Consider the following 14,729-nt stretch of genomic DNA (forward strand, 5'->3'; position numbering starts at 1 on the left):
TAATCGACGTCATGACTTTCTATTGACTCAAAATTGTCGCCAACATAAATCAATAGAAAAGTCATAAGCTCAACATAAAAGATGTATTGATAATAATTTTCTCATCAAGTTTTCTTAGAGAGTTGAGAAAGATGGAATATGGGAAGTTTCACGATTTGAAGATTTAATATGGTCAAAGAGTAGCCCTGGAGTTCCATGATTCATGGTGGATCTTCAGTAGGAATTGACTCCAGGAACACAGGAGAGAATTTTTTTTTAAATTTTTTAATAAGTGTATTTCCACAAGATCTTAATCATTGCAATATTCTTTTTCTTCAATTGCTAAGCCCTGTCTGCCATTATGAGGTTGGCATCGATAAGACACGCCTCGCTGGCCTTGACAGTACTCATCACATTAAGTCATGCAATTGAATTGTCAGTTTCTCCAGATGGCGGAAATAAATCGAGTCCTCTGCTCTATGGAATCATGTTCGAGGTAAGAGAAATCTCGATCATTCGTATTCAACTCGCTGACGTTGTTCTAGGAAATGGATCATTCTGGTAAGACCAATTGTGAGATCATATTACCACAAGTAAACTAACACTCTTTCCCCTCAGGGGACGGCGGAATACATGGACAGCTTCTACAGAATAACGGATTCCAGGGTACGAGTTTGGGAATGACCGCATATGCACCTGTCGGGATGGTAGATATCTTTCAAGATACCGAAACGCCCGTGAGCGACGCCATCACGTCTTCACTGGCTGTCATAGTCCCAGAGAGTGTATCAGGATACGTTGGCTTTGCCAACACAGGTTACAGCGGAGTTCATGTCGTGAATTCCACGTACAACAGCTCATTCTGGATGATTGGGGACTATTCAGGGACGATCAATCTTCAACTTATTGGATCACACAGTGGCATCGTTTATGCCGATCACAACATGAGCGTGGAAAGCACAGAAGCGTCCTTCACCCAATTCAACACCACCTTTAATTCCAGTCTATCGCCAGATGGAGAAAACGAGTGGCACCTGACATTCGACGGATCCAAAGTTGCCGGAAGCGCATTGAACTTTGGGTACATTCAACTATTCCAACCGACATTTCACGGCCGCGAGAATGGACTGCGTGACGATCTTGCGACAATGCTAGATAAAGTCTCTTTCAAGTTCCTTCGGTTCCCAGGTGGCAACAATCTCGAGGGCCTGCAGGTTGATAACCGTTGGAAATGGAACACGACAATCGGGCCCCTGGTTGACCGACCCGGACGAGAGAGCGACTGGTTCTATCCCAACACCGATGCCTTGGGTCTAGACGAGTATCTATGGTGGTGCGAGGACATGAAAATGGCTCCATTGCTGGCTGTTTGGTCAGGCAAGTCATATGGCGACATCCTATCAGGACCCAGCCTGCAACCGTATGTCGAGGATATCATGAACGAGCTAGAATACCTATTTGGCAACACGTCCACTACGTTCGGCAAAATGCGAGCTCAAAACGGTCGCGTGGAGCCGTGGAACATTGATTATATTGAAATCGGGAACGAAGACGATCTTACCGGCGGGTGCGACACCTACCCCGATCGCTTTACCCAGATCTATACGGCCATACACGACCAATACCCCAACATCACGCTCGTGGCCTCGAATGGAGATTACTCTTGTCTACCGTCGCCATTACCTGCTGGTGTCATTATCGACCTTCACCTGTATCGTGCGCCGAATGATTTCGTGGCATTATTCAATCAGTTCGATAATCAGCCCCGGGACCAGCCAGTTATGGTTGGTGAGTACGGATGTCGCAATACATCAAATGCAAAGGGAGTGTATTGGTCATATATGCAAGGTAGCTGCAGTGAAGCTGTATACATGATGGGTATGGAACGGAACAGCGATGTCGTCGCGATGGCAGCGTACGCGCCTATGTTGGAACATTTTGGGCTTATAGCATGGTCGGTAAGTTTTTATCGGATAGAGCTGGACAACATTGGGACTCAAAACTGACTCGGTCACCATTTTTTCTTTTGAATTTCTAGCCGACTATGTATGGGTTTAACTCAACTCCTGGGTCTATTACGCCGTCGACATCTTATTTTGTGCAGAAAATGTTCGCATCGAATAAAGGGGACACGGTGCTGCAGGTAAATTCATCAGCAGACTTTGGACCCCTTTATTGGGTGGCTACGAAGACAGACTCACGGTATTATGTGAAGCTGGCAAACTATGGACCTGACGAGCAGAACGTTACTATCAGTGTCCCTAAGACTAGCTCAGGGAGATTGGAAATGCTTTCGGGGGAGCAATTTCAAGGCAATCAGCCTTATCAGGTGGAAATTGAGACGATAAGCACAAAGGTTCACAGCAAGAACGGTACATACTTGGTCCGGATGGATTCCTGGGCAGTTGGTGTCTTGGTTGTTTCATAATGAGGGCATTTTGAAGCTTGGAGTATCCTTGATAGTAATTATTTGTAGACCAATCTAGCAAGGTCTACCCCAGTCTAATGAGATGAGATTGATCAAACCACCCTTGGAAATGAAAAAAAAGTAAGACGCGTCTGCTCCAATTAGATCAAGTACCACAGAAAGCAGTACTGGTGCCATATCTAAAAAGCAAAGCCAAGAGTTGTCGACTCCGACCGGAAATCGCGTGACGCATTGTCTTTACTAACTTATCCAAGGAACGATAACACATTGGCCAGCTCCAACGCCGACGACAAAAATGACAAGATTAAGCTTTCAAAGACAGCCAGACACGAAGATTGTGCTACTCAACCATCAAACTCGCCAGAGACATGTCTGACGCCAAGAAGGGGGGATCTAAGAATGAATGCACGCAACGACCGTTTCGCGGTACACAACATGCCCAGCTACAAGATACGACTATCCCGACCATGGTGCACTCTGCAGCCTCTCTGTAGCTTCAAAGCTTTAAATAAGTCTAATTTCCCTCGGGCCTGAGATGGCGATATCGAAATGTGGCACAGGGTGTGGCAGTCACACAATCGCCCCCACGGGATATCTGTCGAACCACTCAGCGCACGGCCGCAAGCTTTATCCCACGGTAGCATACCCATTGGGTGAGGGTATTACGAATTTAACATATCGCAGGTCAGGTCTCCCTAAGAATGTAACGGTATCCCATCGTTGATCCCTCTTGCGCAATGTAACTGTTGAACAAACCGGAACCATACTTCGTCTTCCCGAGACACATGTGTAGATGGAATTGAGACTGCCAACCTAGTTGAATAATCAGATTGAAAGTCCATGATTATCTGTACTTGGGATGTGATTAGAGCGTCACATCATGTTGTCAATAGAGACATACCGATTATGCTTGAGTGGCAGGTTAGTAGATATGGTTGCACAACTAAGTCATTGCAACCCGGACTTGAGGGGGTTGGGACTATTTCTGAGTACACATGGCCATGAGTGATTTTTTTCCAGTAGCAAGACTGTAGCGACTGTGGTCTTTTCACGGTCATACAACGTGATGAAATTGAAGTTTGGCTATCGCAGACCCCTGCAGGGCCCAAGGGTATCGGGGTTGGATGATCGTCAATTCTTCAGATATAAAAGCACCTGTAGGAGAAGTCTCAAGCAAAGCCTCCCTTCAGCAACACATTCCGTTTTGAGTCGTTGGCGGTATACGATTTCTCGACAGGGTCTTTCAGCATTCGATCAATCGTAACCATGGTTCACGTATGCAGCCAAGCCATTATCTTGCTGGGACTTGCGTCTCTAGCCCTATCTGTCCCCGTTGAGCCAAAGGCAGACCAAATGGAAGCCTCTCCCGATTCCTACAACCCTCGTTGTTAGTTGACCCGAACACTCAAATTCCAGGAATAAAAACGCTCACATTTGAATCAAGGCAACCAATTCTATAAGATTCAGCACGGAGATACGTGCTGGGACATCGTCTCTGAAAATGAAAACACTTTCACCATGGACCAGCTGCTGTGCTGGAACCCCGACATCAACCCCTGGTGCTCGAACCTGATTCCCGGTCGCAATGTGTGTGTTGGAGTGACAAACCCCGGACAGCTTTGCTAAGTGACTTGGTTAAATTCGACGATGTCACAAGGTGGTTCTCATGAGCCGGTGCGCATGTTGATGAGCTATCAAGCTCCTCAAGATACGTGCGTTGTGTATGTGAGGCCGTGAAGTTCGCTATCGATGCAATTGTAATGAAGAGTGGATTTTGTATTTGATTTAAACTTGCCATTTACCTATTATTTCCAGCACTTCTCCAATAATTCTCTCATCCTCATGGGGCGCACATCCGGGAACTGGGCATTGAGCCTGTTCTCCTTGGGGAATTGGAAAACCCCACTCACAGTAAGACGGCTGACCAATGCCGTCATCTCTTTCGTTTCATCAAATGAGTCCTCTTCTGTATCATCAAGACTTGGTGGGACAGTAACATCCCCTGCGTTGATTTGCTCGATGCTGTCGTATGTCACTTTGAATTTGGTTCCTGTTGAAGACGAGCGGGGTTAGGCTGTAAGAGAGAGATTGGGAACAGGAAGATAATTTACCTGTGATTTCCTCTGCCAGGCTCAGAATCTGGTTATAGGTGACTTCGTCTCCTACGATCACGCTAAACTCAGGCCACACGTCGAGATCGAGTGCTTTGATCACGTAGGTGGCCATATCGTGGGTGTAGGTCATGCAGATCACGTCATTTCCATCACCGGGGATAGCGGCTTCGCGCTTGGCGATGTTGATTCCAAACACATAGGGATGAAGGTTGGTTTGGACACGAGGCATGCCCCAGTAGTCCATAAAGAAGCCAGGAATGACTCGGGTATACTTAAGTGTACTGTTCTTCAGACGATCGGCTGCATCGAGCCAGAACTTGATGCTTGGATCTATCGGAAGAAGACTTTCGCCGGGAAAATATCAGTAGAGTTGTGCGGGTGATGGAAGGGGTTTGAACTCACTCTGCCGTTTGAATAAACGAGTATTCACTCGGAATGAATCTCCGTGTTGCTGTGGATAATTCGGCTGCATCAATGAGGTTCAGTTGGGATTGACTTGTCTCATCGGAGACAAGGCCAATTGCTGATATGATGGTGTGAACATTGTTCGCATCAAGAGTCTTCGCTATCGAAACAATATCGTCGTAATCAATTTGCACTGTTGAAACTTCCGAGGTAGATGATTCTTGAGTTGACTTTTGATCAATCAGCAATTGCCCTGACGGAGGAAGCGAATGGAACGATCCTTACTTGACGAGATAACACGATGACTTTGAATTTGGGCTCCTGAATCAATCTCTCGACCAAGGTCTTTCCCACAGCCCCGGAGCCTCCCGCCACAGCGATGACGGTCATGGTTGTTTTTGTAATAGACGCGTGGTGTCGGTGGAGAAGTTACTGCCGAGGCGTCTCTGTCTTCTTGGCTCGGGTATCACAAAGCTGATGCCGATCCTTGGTTCTCAAGTATGGAGATTCCGGCTCTGCAATACAAGGAATCGTAGCTTGTCCCTCTGGTTGTGGAGCCTATGTACTCGGGTTATGAAGAGTCTAAATCTATCCGAGCCAAAAGCCCGATTTTCACCCCACGTTTTGCCCCACCATGTTTTCGCTTGAATCATTTGAATATCAACCACTTTTATAATGTGATGATCTGGCTGAAGAAACCTTTAAATCAATGCAAGGCAAGGCAATAAATTCAATTTCCATTACGATTACGTCCAGCTAAGGCGTTATCAGGGAACGCCGATACGAGATCGGGCTTTCTCAGCTTTTCGGGCTTCATCATCGGCGTTCATGACTAAGAATTCACCACGAAAACTTTTATAAAAGCAACATCCCCTTCTCCTGGTTTGCGCTATCCAAACACTCAAATTTCTCACATCTGAAAATAATCCAGACACCCAACACACATCTTATCACATACCCACTCTCATTCCAATATGTGTATGAAGGCTCAGTGCTCCACCTGTAGTAAGTTCCGCTGATCTGGGCATTCATTACCCGGGAACCACCCGACATCCCACCATAACTAACTAAACCTCCACAGACAAGGTGTCTTGGTGGGGCTGTGGTGCTCATATCCCATCTGTCTTGGACTCTATTCCCGAGAGCGAGTGGTGTACCTGTACTCCTCAGGTTGAGAAAGGTGGAAAGAAGTACCCTCCTAAGGCCGCTCAGTCTTGACTAGCTGGCTGCACGATTTTCTAAGCTTTTTTTTTGTGAGGTGATTTTGGACATTGGTCTGAAGCTGTTGTTAGTTTATCGAGAGGCAGAGAGAGATTGGACTCGTGTCTTGAAATGACCACTTGAAGGATATTTTGAAGTTGCGAAGTTGGAATTGAATTTTATACGAAATTTAACGTTGAACCTTAAGAGTAGCTCAGATTCATGAATATTATTGTACTGAAATAGTTCAACGCATTTCAATGTTTCAAGAAGGGAATACCCATAGGCCGTAACGTCTATAGGTTACTAGTATAATACTCGCTCTTTGCAGGAGATGGACATCCAATGAGAAATATCCCTCCAAGGTCCACTTCAAATGTTAGATATTAATTTCAATGTTAGCCGTGTGCTGTATACAGTATAGCCATACTAATCATTTAGTGTACTAAACACTCTAAGTTTAGAGACCTCGAATTGTAATTCTCGAAAGCACAGCTTCTTTTTCGCCCAAACGGGGATATTTTTGTATTTTTTGAGAAGAGAGACCTAAGAATAAACTAAGACCAAATCACACCTGCACAAGTTACAACAGTCAAGATTCACCAGCATAAATCGAATCAATGATGCAAAAACATCAAGCCCCCCACCCAATTTTTTTTGTCAATTGTAACAGTTTTCTCGGTTTTTTTTTTTTTTTTTTTGTTGTGGTGACGGTTTTTGTTTCTTCGAACTCAACTCGCATAGGTCTTGTCGCAATATGCAGCGCATAAATCGTCAATGTGAAAGATCAGAGGCACCCCAAAATGACAAATGCGAATAAAAGCCTTCCAACTTCGTACAAAAATTGAGACCCAAGCACAAAGGTATCCAAATAGCAGATTGTCCAGAACGATCAAACTCAACGGATAATGTCACTGACAAAATGTCCAGCCCAACGGTGGGAGCAAAATGCAACAAGAAATTTGGCAAAAAATAGAACAAAAGAAGATTTCACCATCAGTCCGATATCACTCGTGATACAAGATCAACTAGATGTAGACCATGTTTTCAGAGACCCGTGCATTAAGCTTAATCAGATCCCTATCTGGGCAAGGAGGGTGATGAAAGCCTCCTCCTTGTCGCTCATTCCAATCAGTGTAGTATGCAAGCATGTATTTTCGTGCCCGATCACAGAATCTATCAGCCAGGAAAGCTGGAGTGGCGTAGGAAACCGATCGAGTGCAACGACCCATCATGTAGCAGATAGCGGATGTTGCCTCTTGCAGCGCATTGGCGGGGTTGATCTGTCCCTCCTTGAAGATCTCATCCACAAGAACAATGTAGTGCGCAGGACGAGCCGATCCCATAATTGCGGACTGGGCTTGGAGGTAGAAATCCCAAAGAGCTGGACGAGTAATCCCACGGTCAACACATGTGCCAGGGAGTGGATTGCTGTTCCGATCCATGTCGGCATTTGTTGTAGGGTAGAAACGAACGTGATGACGCTTTGTGACGACAACCAAGGTGATTTTGGGGAGGGGTGTTTTCCGATCGGTGTAGAGTCGTTCACATTCCGTCCGGATAGGTGCTAGCTCATCTTGAAGGACCTTTTGGTACTGGCCCTCGCTAACACCGTCACGATAGATCAAGATGTTCTTAGGGTACTCCTTGTTTTCAAGTTTCCATCGATTGAGGCGACCTCCGATCATACTTGAGATGTGAACGATCATCTCTCTGCGTCGTACCTGAACACAGATTTCTCCAGGCCACTGCCCCATGTCTTTGTTGATGCTGGCGACAATTGATGCGATGCTGGGACATGATTCTGGGTCCATTCCTGAAGGGTGTGTAACATCAAGACCAACCACCATGGTCTTTCCTTGGTTGAGCATTGGAACGTTGATCTTGGTAAAATCAAGGGATTGACAGACGCCACCGAGCTTCAGGTTAATCTTCATGGCATTGTTGGCCAGGTACTGCTTGTCGATCTTGAGGAACTTGCTAGCATTGCAGCAGTGGGTCAAAACTCCGTATTGGCAGTCGCCTCTCCACTTCATGTGATTCCACGCTTTATCCTCGCCCTCGAGCATGAGAACAAGAACAAACGTGATGCCCTGTTTGGCGCTTTTGTCGAGCCAATCCTGAACGACTTTGCGCTGTCCAGGTCCCGATTGGTATTCAACAACCTCATGGGGCATAGGCTCATCCCAGGAAATTCCCAATTCCCGCAAAGACTTGCCCATCTCATCGATGGCATTCTTGATACCCCCACGGCTGTAGGATGCTTCCCAGTCCGAGAAGCCTCGTCTATTACCAGGGTTGATGAGACTAACAACTTGCCATTTCAGAGGCTGGGAAGCAGGCTTGGTGAACTTCACATCTCGGAGGTTCCAGCTTCCACCTCTTGGAACTGTAGAAGTTCTCCCATACTTGAGAGCAGGGGGTGGAATGATACGAGCAGGAACCGCAATCATGTTCTCATTGATATAGAACCCAGACGACTTGCTTGTTTCACCCTTGAGTGACATAATTTCCAGTCCTTCATTCATGATGGACAGGTAATTGTCAGGAGGACGGCGGCAGCAGAATTTGATAACGAGCTGTCGCTGAGAAGTGTTGAGCTCGCCGTTGAACACTTGTCCTGGAAGAATTCTGCAGACGTCCTGGGGAAGATAGACAGGTCGGTCTGCGGTGCCAACATTAAGAACTGGTCTTGGTTTGGTGGATTCAATGTTGTAAGCTATCCGATGTTAGTAATTAGACCCAAATGAGGTTAAACTTTGAGTTCGCGTGAGGGGTCAGATATACATACCCTTCTTGAAGTAATCCTTGACAGTGATGTATTTGCCACCTTTGCCGTCGCGCTCATTCTCCCAGAATTGAACATGTGGAGGCGAAGAGCCGATCCGGTCAACCTTAGGCCTATGCTCGCTCTTCTTTCCATCCTCAGGCTGTGCAACTCCCCAGATCGACTTCTGTCGCCATCCATTGACACCTTGCTCATTGAGTTCTTTAGGAAGGTGCGAGACCTCAACACGCAAGCCTCGGATGTAACGATTGTACAGCGGACGGTCTTCACCAAAGCACTCCAAAAATGCGTCTGTCAATTCGGCCATAGTTGTGGGCTGGAAGAAGATTCCGTGGTTCACATTCATGTTCAAGAGCATCTTGTCAGCCCCAAGCCGTGCGCTCACGAAGACTCCTCGAAGAACCTCGAGGCCACCTCCTAGGGAACAAGACTGCTTCTTGCCATCAATCCGGAAGAACTTTTGGCGTCCCTTACCCGTGATGACAATCCCTTTGTCTTGGTGTGGAAGACGAGTTAGCATAATGTTAATCGCCCGAATTGTATCAGCCTCCTTGAGCAGTGGGTAGCCCAGCGTAGAGTCTTTGAGCTCCGCAAGCAATTTCTTGCTGTTCACCTCTGTACCATTGCTGAACTTGGCGGTGTACTTGTTCTTATCTTCATCCTTTTTGCCACGGCCAAGGAGCTTGACCGTCACAGGAGAAGTATCCTCCATTTTACCGTATGTAATGACTTCCCCAGACATGTCAGCAGCAGCTTTACACTTTTAGAGGCGATCATGGCTGAGGAGTAGCTCAAAGACTTCTTTCTTCAGTCGCTTGGGCTGAGGTTCCGGTGAGATAGTAACTGTGTAAATGAAGAAGTTCTGTTTGGGATCCATGACAAGCTCAAAGAAGTTTGCCCGCAGTATGATCTGCTTTCCCAGAGTTGAATATGCCGGGCGGCGGACAAAAGTTCCAGAGGATTTTCCCCCGCTGTCTTTGATAGCCTGATCTTCAAACTTGTGCGTAGCATTGTCCAGAGCGGCTGGGACCTTTGTCAGGACTCTGTGTTGAAACATGTCAGTGATTTTGTCATTTGGGGCATTAGGGCTTGGTGACTTACTCTGCTGGAGCGGCGGGGGGAGCTCGATATCCACCTCCGCCGCCTCCACCACGGCCTCCGCCCCGGCCACCGTCACCTCGATAGCCGCCCCGGCCACCGTCACCACGGCCTCCACCCCGACCACCATCACCACGGTAGCCGCCACCACCTCCTCGACCACGGGGGCCTCCACGATCCCCCCGGCCACCACCTCCACGATCTCCACGGCCACCGGAAGACATGGTGGTTCAAGTGGGACAGAACAGGGTAAGAGTTTTGACGGGTCAAATTGAAATGACCCTTGAAGATGTAAACGAGAAAAAAAGAAAAAAGAGTTCGGTCTGCGGAGTACGGTGGGGTTCAACCCTGTTCTCCTGCTTTTTTGGTGTCCTAGGGACCCAATGCAGAGGTCGAGAAAGGGTTGGAAGGGCGAGGAAAAAGGCGAAGAGCCAGGCGCGACCTGACTACCGTATGAACTTTGGAAGTGAATGTGTAACAGTAGTTTCTATAAAAAAATATTAGTATGAAGTCAATGGGTGGTGTCAGGTATCCATAGGACGTGACGAGGTAGGAACAATGCAGGAATACAAAACGTACTGCGATAAAGAGGCACCGCAAGGATGATGGAAAGAAAGCGAAGGCAATGTGCTAGACTGGTAACTTAGGAAGATGTTTGAGGGATGAGAATGAGAAAGAAATCAATCGAATTTTGCGAGGTATATATAAGAAAAATTGAGAATCTTCGAAAAATTCAATGGAGGATAAAGGAGTAGTACATAGTGAATGGGCATAATTGAATTTTGAAGAGAATAAGGATGGAAAGGCCAACGGAAAGGACAGGATGAATCCATGCGAGAGTGAAACATTCAATGCATGTGGTGAATATCAGGGTGAATGTGAAAGAAAAAGCTAAGGTGAACATAGGGTAGAAGTGAATGCAATATAAAATGATACCAAAGAAAGAAAGGCCTGGTGAGCTTACCGCCGAGAGATCTGCAAACTTGAACTGTATTGAGATATGGAAGAAGGAAAGAGAAAGTAATAGAAAACATTCTTTAAATACCCCAAAATATGGACTTGAACTGAAGATTAGATCAAGGAATCATAAGGAGTGAGATATGAATTTGGAATCAGTAGTTCGGGAGGATACTGAAAATACACAAGCGCCCTCGATTGTTGATAACAAATATGACAATGATTGGCAAGTGAAAGATATTCCATATGGATATGGTCAATTGAAATTAGACATGCTTGTATATGTGTAAGCATTGAAAATACATCTAACATTTTGGTGTATAACCCAGAACCCATAACCCAAAAGTAAAAAAGAAAACAATCAAACACCAAAACGACCAAGGCAGATAGACCCAATGATATCAAAACAAAAAAAAACACCGGCTTCAACGTAGACAAAAGACAATTATAATAAAACACAGAAATATTTAGCAGAAAGCTGCTTCCAGGGCTTCGACATCACCACCCGCATTACGGACAGCCAAAAGAGCTGCCTCACTCAATTTGCGGCGCTTGTCACGAGCCTCTTGCTCCCGACGGGCCTTCGTCTTGGAGCTACCAGAGGGTGCAACGCCACCGAGGATGCGTTGGCTGTCGTGGGCGGTGAAGTTGACAAATGATACATTTGCTGATTTGGCGGCCCCTCGGGGACTTGTGATCTTGGCCGGCTTAGGGCCGTTCATGCTCTGACCTGAGAGCTTGCGGCCGTGTGTGCGGCGGTGGTTGGACTTCTTTGGTGAAGTACCAGCTTTGGGAGATAATGAAGGAGAACGGGAGTCAAGGACCTGAGGAGCGGTGGCAGGTGCCATGAACTTGTGAGAGTGGGGGAGCATGTTGTTGGAGAAGGAAGAGTCGCCGGCCATGTTAAAAGGCGCATCCAATTGGATCATTAGTCCACCTTGCATCATATCATTTTGAGAGCCAACGCTTTGCATGGTGCGTTGGGGGACTGGGGAAGGGACCATTTTTTGGTAAGAGTTCTGCTGTTGCGCAACTCGAGAAGGCATGGGGGACCACCAAGCCTGGTCAGCAGCTTGTAGATCGGGAGTGAAAGATAGGGAGGAGGTGCCAAGGTTATCGGATTGCCATGAGGAGATGGATTGAGGATCGGAGGAGTGTGAAGAAGAGAAAATGTCATCTGCAGAAGGAGGGCTGGAATTGGTCAAAGCCGAGGAGCTTGGGTGGCTCATATATTGTTGCTGGTGTCGTGCTAGCGCACCAATGGAAGGAGATGGCATGGAAACTGCGGGGGATCGCTGATAGAAATGCGCTTGCATATCGGCGGAATCCCGGTGGTTGATAATGTCGGTAGAGAGGTGCTCGTGCTGAACCAGAACATCTGAAGGTGGGGGAGACAAAGGAAGGCGATCATCTGAGCCGGCCAAAGTGAAATTTTGGATCCGTTGGGCCCATGCCTCGGGGTATGCCATTATTCCCTTGTGTAGGTTGGAAGAACGCATCAAGCTGGGCGAAAAACTTTGCTTGCGCAAAAGTCCACGACGCTCATTCGGGTCGCGATGGCGGATGGACTTGGGGGTGATAAGAGCACTCTTGGTAGCTTTGTTGCGGCGGGGAGTTGCCGGTGGGGTAGATGGAGAAGTAGTAGAGACACCGTTTGTGTGTGTTGGGTGGGAAGAAGTTTCAAAGGTGTGCTTGAAATCCAGGTCGGAAATTGCAGATGGGTGGATAGTGTCTTGAAAAGCGAACTGAGATCCGTCGTCCTGCAGGGACCATTCTTGGCTCCAGGGTTGCGGTGATTGATGGCGCTTCAAAGTGGAGCCAGTGGGGGAGTGATCGCCACAGTCACTCGACAGTGAGTCTAGCGGGAAGAGCTGGTCAAAATCACCAGAGAACGAGTCTTTGTTGCCATCGGGGCCCGAAGACTCCACATTGACAAACTGGTCGAAGATGTCATTGAACGAATGATCGAATGGCTGAGCGAACATTTTGGCGGCTTGGTCTCCGTTTGCGGCGAAGTAAGATAATGCAGGTCAAAGAACGACCGGGGGGGAAACAGAGGATGTGATTGGTACCAAGGACCCAAATTAGGCTCGAGGGGTTACTTAGGGCTTAGTGTGGATCACGGGAGATCTGGGGAGATCAATCAATGCAAATGATGCAAAAAAAGAGAGAGAGAACTGCAAAAAGTGAATGTTTGATAGTTTGTCAATCAAGCAAAACAATGCAGAGTATGCAAAGAAAGCAAAGCAAACAAACAGATCGAGGCGACTATTTGAATTGTCGCGAGAGATCCCAGCCTCGAGCTTTTCGCATACATTCTTCAGATCCTCTCCGATAGATGAGGAATGTACTGCAAGAGATCCGGTTGGCCAGTCATTAGATCCACCCATGGGCCGAGGAATGTATCCAGACAACCTCCAGTGCTTTGAGACCAATCGTAGGGCATTAATGGTGACTGGCTCATAGAGCCGGTTCAATCTGACTCCACTCCCGTCATAAAACTTGGGTTTGAATAGCCACCAGAGAGAATGTAACCCTCTCTGGCTAGACCAAAACCGGTGACCACCATAAGTCAGTGTGGCGGGTGTGGGGGAAGCTCCAAGTTTTATGTCAAATCAACACCTTCAATGGACATCACCCATAGCTCTAGCGGGGGCATAAGGGAGTATTGGAGCATTTGGATATGGATCGGATCGTCCAAGCCAAGATTAAGGAACCAGGAGAAACTTTTCTCTCCTAATAAAAGAGTCAGCTGCTCCGACTGATTGAGATTTCTCCCATTGATGGATAGCTTCGACAATCTATGCGTCATGACAGCCACGGTCTGAACCTCTTCCCCCAAACAAGGTTTGTTCGGGAGACGGTAGGATCCGTGCTGCTGCTCCATTTGAACAATTCTGGTACTATCATTAGCCAATTTCTTGCAAAAAATATCGTGGGGGCCAGTACAGTGACGCGGATAGGTAGGAATGTGGAGCGGAATGCCAACGGCTGGGAGGAATGTCACGCCCCCCTCAATTGTGCGCGGAAAATTCTGCTGAGATTCGAACATTCCAAATGAGTGCCTAAGGCGTTAGTACAGAGAATAATGAGGCCCCGCGGCTTTGAGGCCTGGATTTGCATAGAAAACCCTTGACCAATGATTGATCTTCTCCAGGGTTGGTCTCTCAAAATAGACCCCATGTTCTATATTTAACAATTTTGACAGGGATGGTAGCTGATCACTTTAAAGCCTTTGTCGCATGCAGTAAAAAGAACTTCGGGAGAAGCTTTCAATATGGTAATGCCCTGATCTGAAGACCCTAAGCCCAATAGATTTGCACCAAAGACTGCGGATCGCCCATTTAGGATAGCCATCAGGGCTCACAGTCAACATCTGCCCAGTCATTTCGTTCTTTGTTCTTCCTGCGTGACAAGCCAAAATAATCACCTTTGTCCAAGTCCGGAAAGCCAATATTTGTTGAATGAGCCTTCGTATTTGTCATTTCTGATTTCTTTGTGATGCGTGTGAATAACTAGTCTTTTTTTCTTCTTCTTTGCTGCATGTTCTCTTTGTTCCTCTTTCCTCTTTCAGCCCAATGATCTACCTAGGCGTCCTTTCCACTGCAGTACGGAGTACTAAGAGACGTATTGTAAACTGGGCGAGGAGGGCCTTACAGTTCGCCTTGCCAAAAGCTGTCAGGCAGGGGAACTCAGAGAGCTCAGGAACCAAGGACCCAAGATGAGATACCCTGAAGTGACCCAAAATGTGAGTTTAAAT

At 47.0% G+C, this 14,729-nt stretch overlaps 6 protein-coding genes across 6 annotated transcripts; 3 read left to right on the top strand and 3 right to left on the bottom strand.

Annotated features, from left to right (window-relative positions):
* Positions 1 to 340: 340 nt before the first annotated feature.
* Positions 341 to 2,407, top strand: N7466_004367 (alpha-L-arabinofuranosidase A; the record flags this gene model as incomplete). The annotated part of the gene is made up of 4 exons (XM_057163764.1): positions 341 to 475; positions 525 to 540; positions 598 to 1,937; positions 2,018 to 2,407. 4 exons carry the CDS (start codon positions 341 to 343, stop codon positions 2,405 to 2,407), a joined length of 1,881 nt encoding a protein of 626 aa, XP_057022445.1.
* A 1,266-nt stretch (positions 2,408 to 3,673) lies between these two features.
* Positions 3,674 to 4,033, top strand: N7466_004368 (LysM peptidoglycan-binding domain-containing protein; the record flags this gene model as incomplete). Its single annotated transcript, XM_057163765.1, has 2 exons — positions 3,674 to 3,794; positions 3,852 to 4,033. 2 exons carry the CDS (start codon positions 3,674 to 3,676, stop codon positions 4,031 to 4,033), a joined length of 303 nt encoding a protein of 100 aa, XP_057022446.1.
* Positions 4,034 to 4,212: 179 nt separating this feature from the next.
* Positions 4,213 to 5,316, bottom strand: N7466_004369 (uncharacterized protein; the record flags this gene model as incomplete). Its single annotated transcript, XM_057163766.1, has 4 exons — positions 4,213 to 4,457; positions 4,519 to 4,865; positions 4,924 to 5,156; positions 5,212 to 5,316. 4 exons carry the CDS (start codon positions 5,314 to 5,316, stop codon positions 4,213 to 4,215), a joined length of 930 nt encoding a protein of 309 aa, XP_057022447.1.
* Positions 5,317 to 5,900: 584 nt separating this feature from the next.
* N7466_004370 (uncharacterized protein) lies at positions 5,901 to 6,144 on the top strand (the record flags this gene model as incomplete). The annotated part of the gene is made up of 2 exons (XM_057163767.1): positions 5,901 to 5,931; positions 6,008 to 6,144. 2 exons carry the CDS (start codon positions 5,901 to 5,903, stop codon positions 6,142 to 6,144), a joined length of 168 nt encoding a protein of 55 aa, XP_057022448.1.
* A 1,010-nt stretch (positions 6,145 to 7,154) lies between these two features.
* On the bottom strand, positions 7,155 to 10,236 carry N7466_004371 (uncharacterized protein; the record flags this gene model as incomplete). Its single annotated transcript, XM_057163768.1, has 4 exons — positions 7,155 to 8,845; positions 8,918 to 9,674; positions 9,714 to 9,957; positions 10,016 to 10,236. 4 exons carry the CDS (start codon positions 10,234 to 10,236, stop codon positions 7,155 to 7,157), a joined length of 2,913 nt encoding a protein of 970 aa, XP_057022449.1.
* Positions 10,237 to 11,436: 1,200 nt separating this feature from the next.
* wetA (developmental regulatory protein WetA) lies at positions 11,437 to 12,954 on the bottom strand (the record flags this gene model as incomplete). Its single annotated transcript, XM_057163769.1, has 1 exon — positions 11,437 to 12,954. One exon carries the CDS (start codon positions 12,952 to 12,954, stop codon positions 11,437 to 11,439), a length of 1,518 nt encoding a protein of 505 aa, XP_057022450.1.
* Positions 12,955 to 14,729: the final 1,775 nt, after the last annotated feature.

This window comes from Penicillium verhagenii, assembly GCF_028828195.1.
Source record: "Penicillium verhagenii strain IBT 33310 chromosome Unknown utg000005l_segment0_segment0, whole genome shotgun sequence".
Taxonomy (NCBI): domain Eukaryota; kingdom Fungi; phylum Ascomycota; class Eurotiomycetes; order Eurotiales; family Aspergillaceae; genus Penicillium; species Penicillium verhagenii.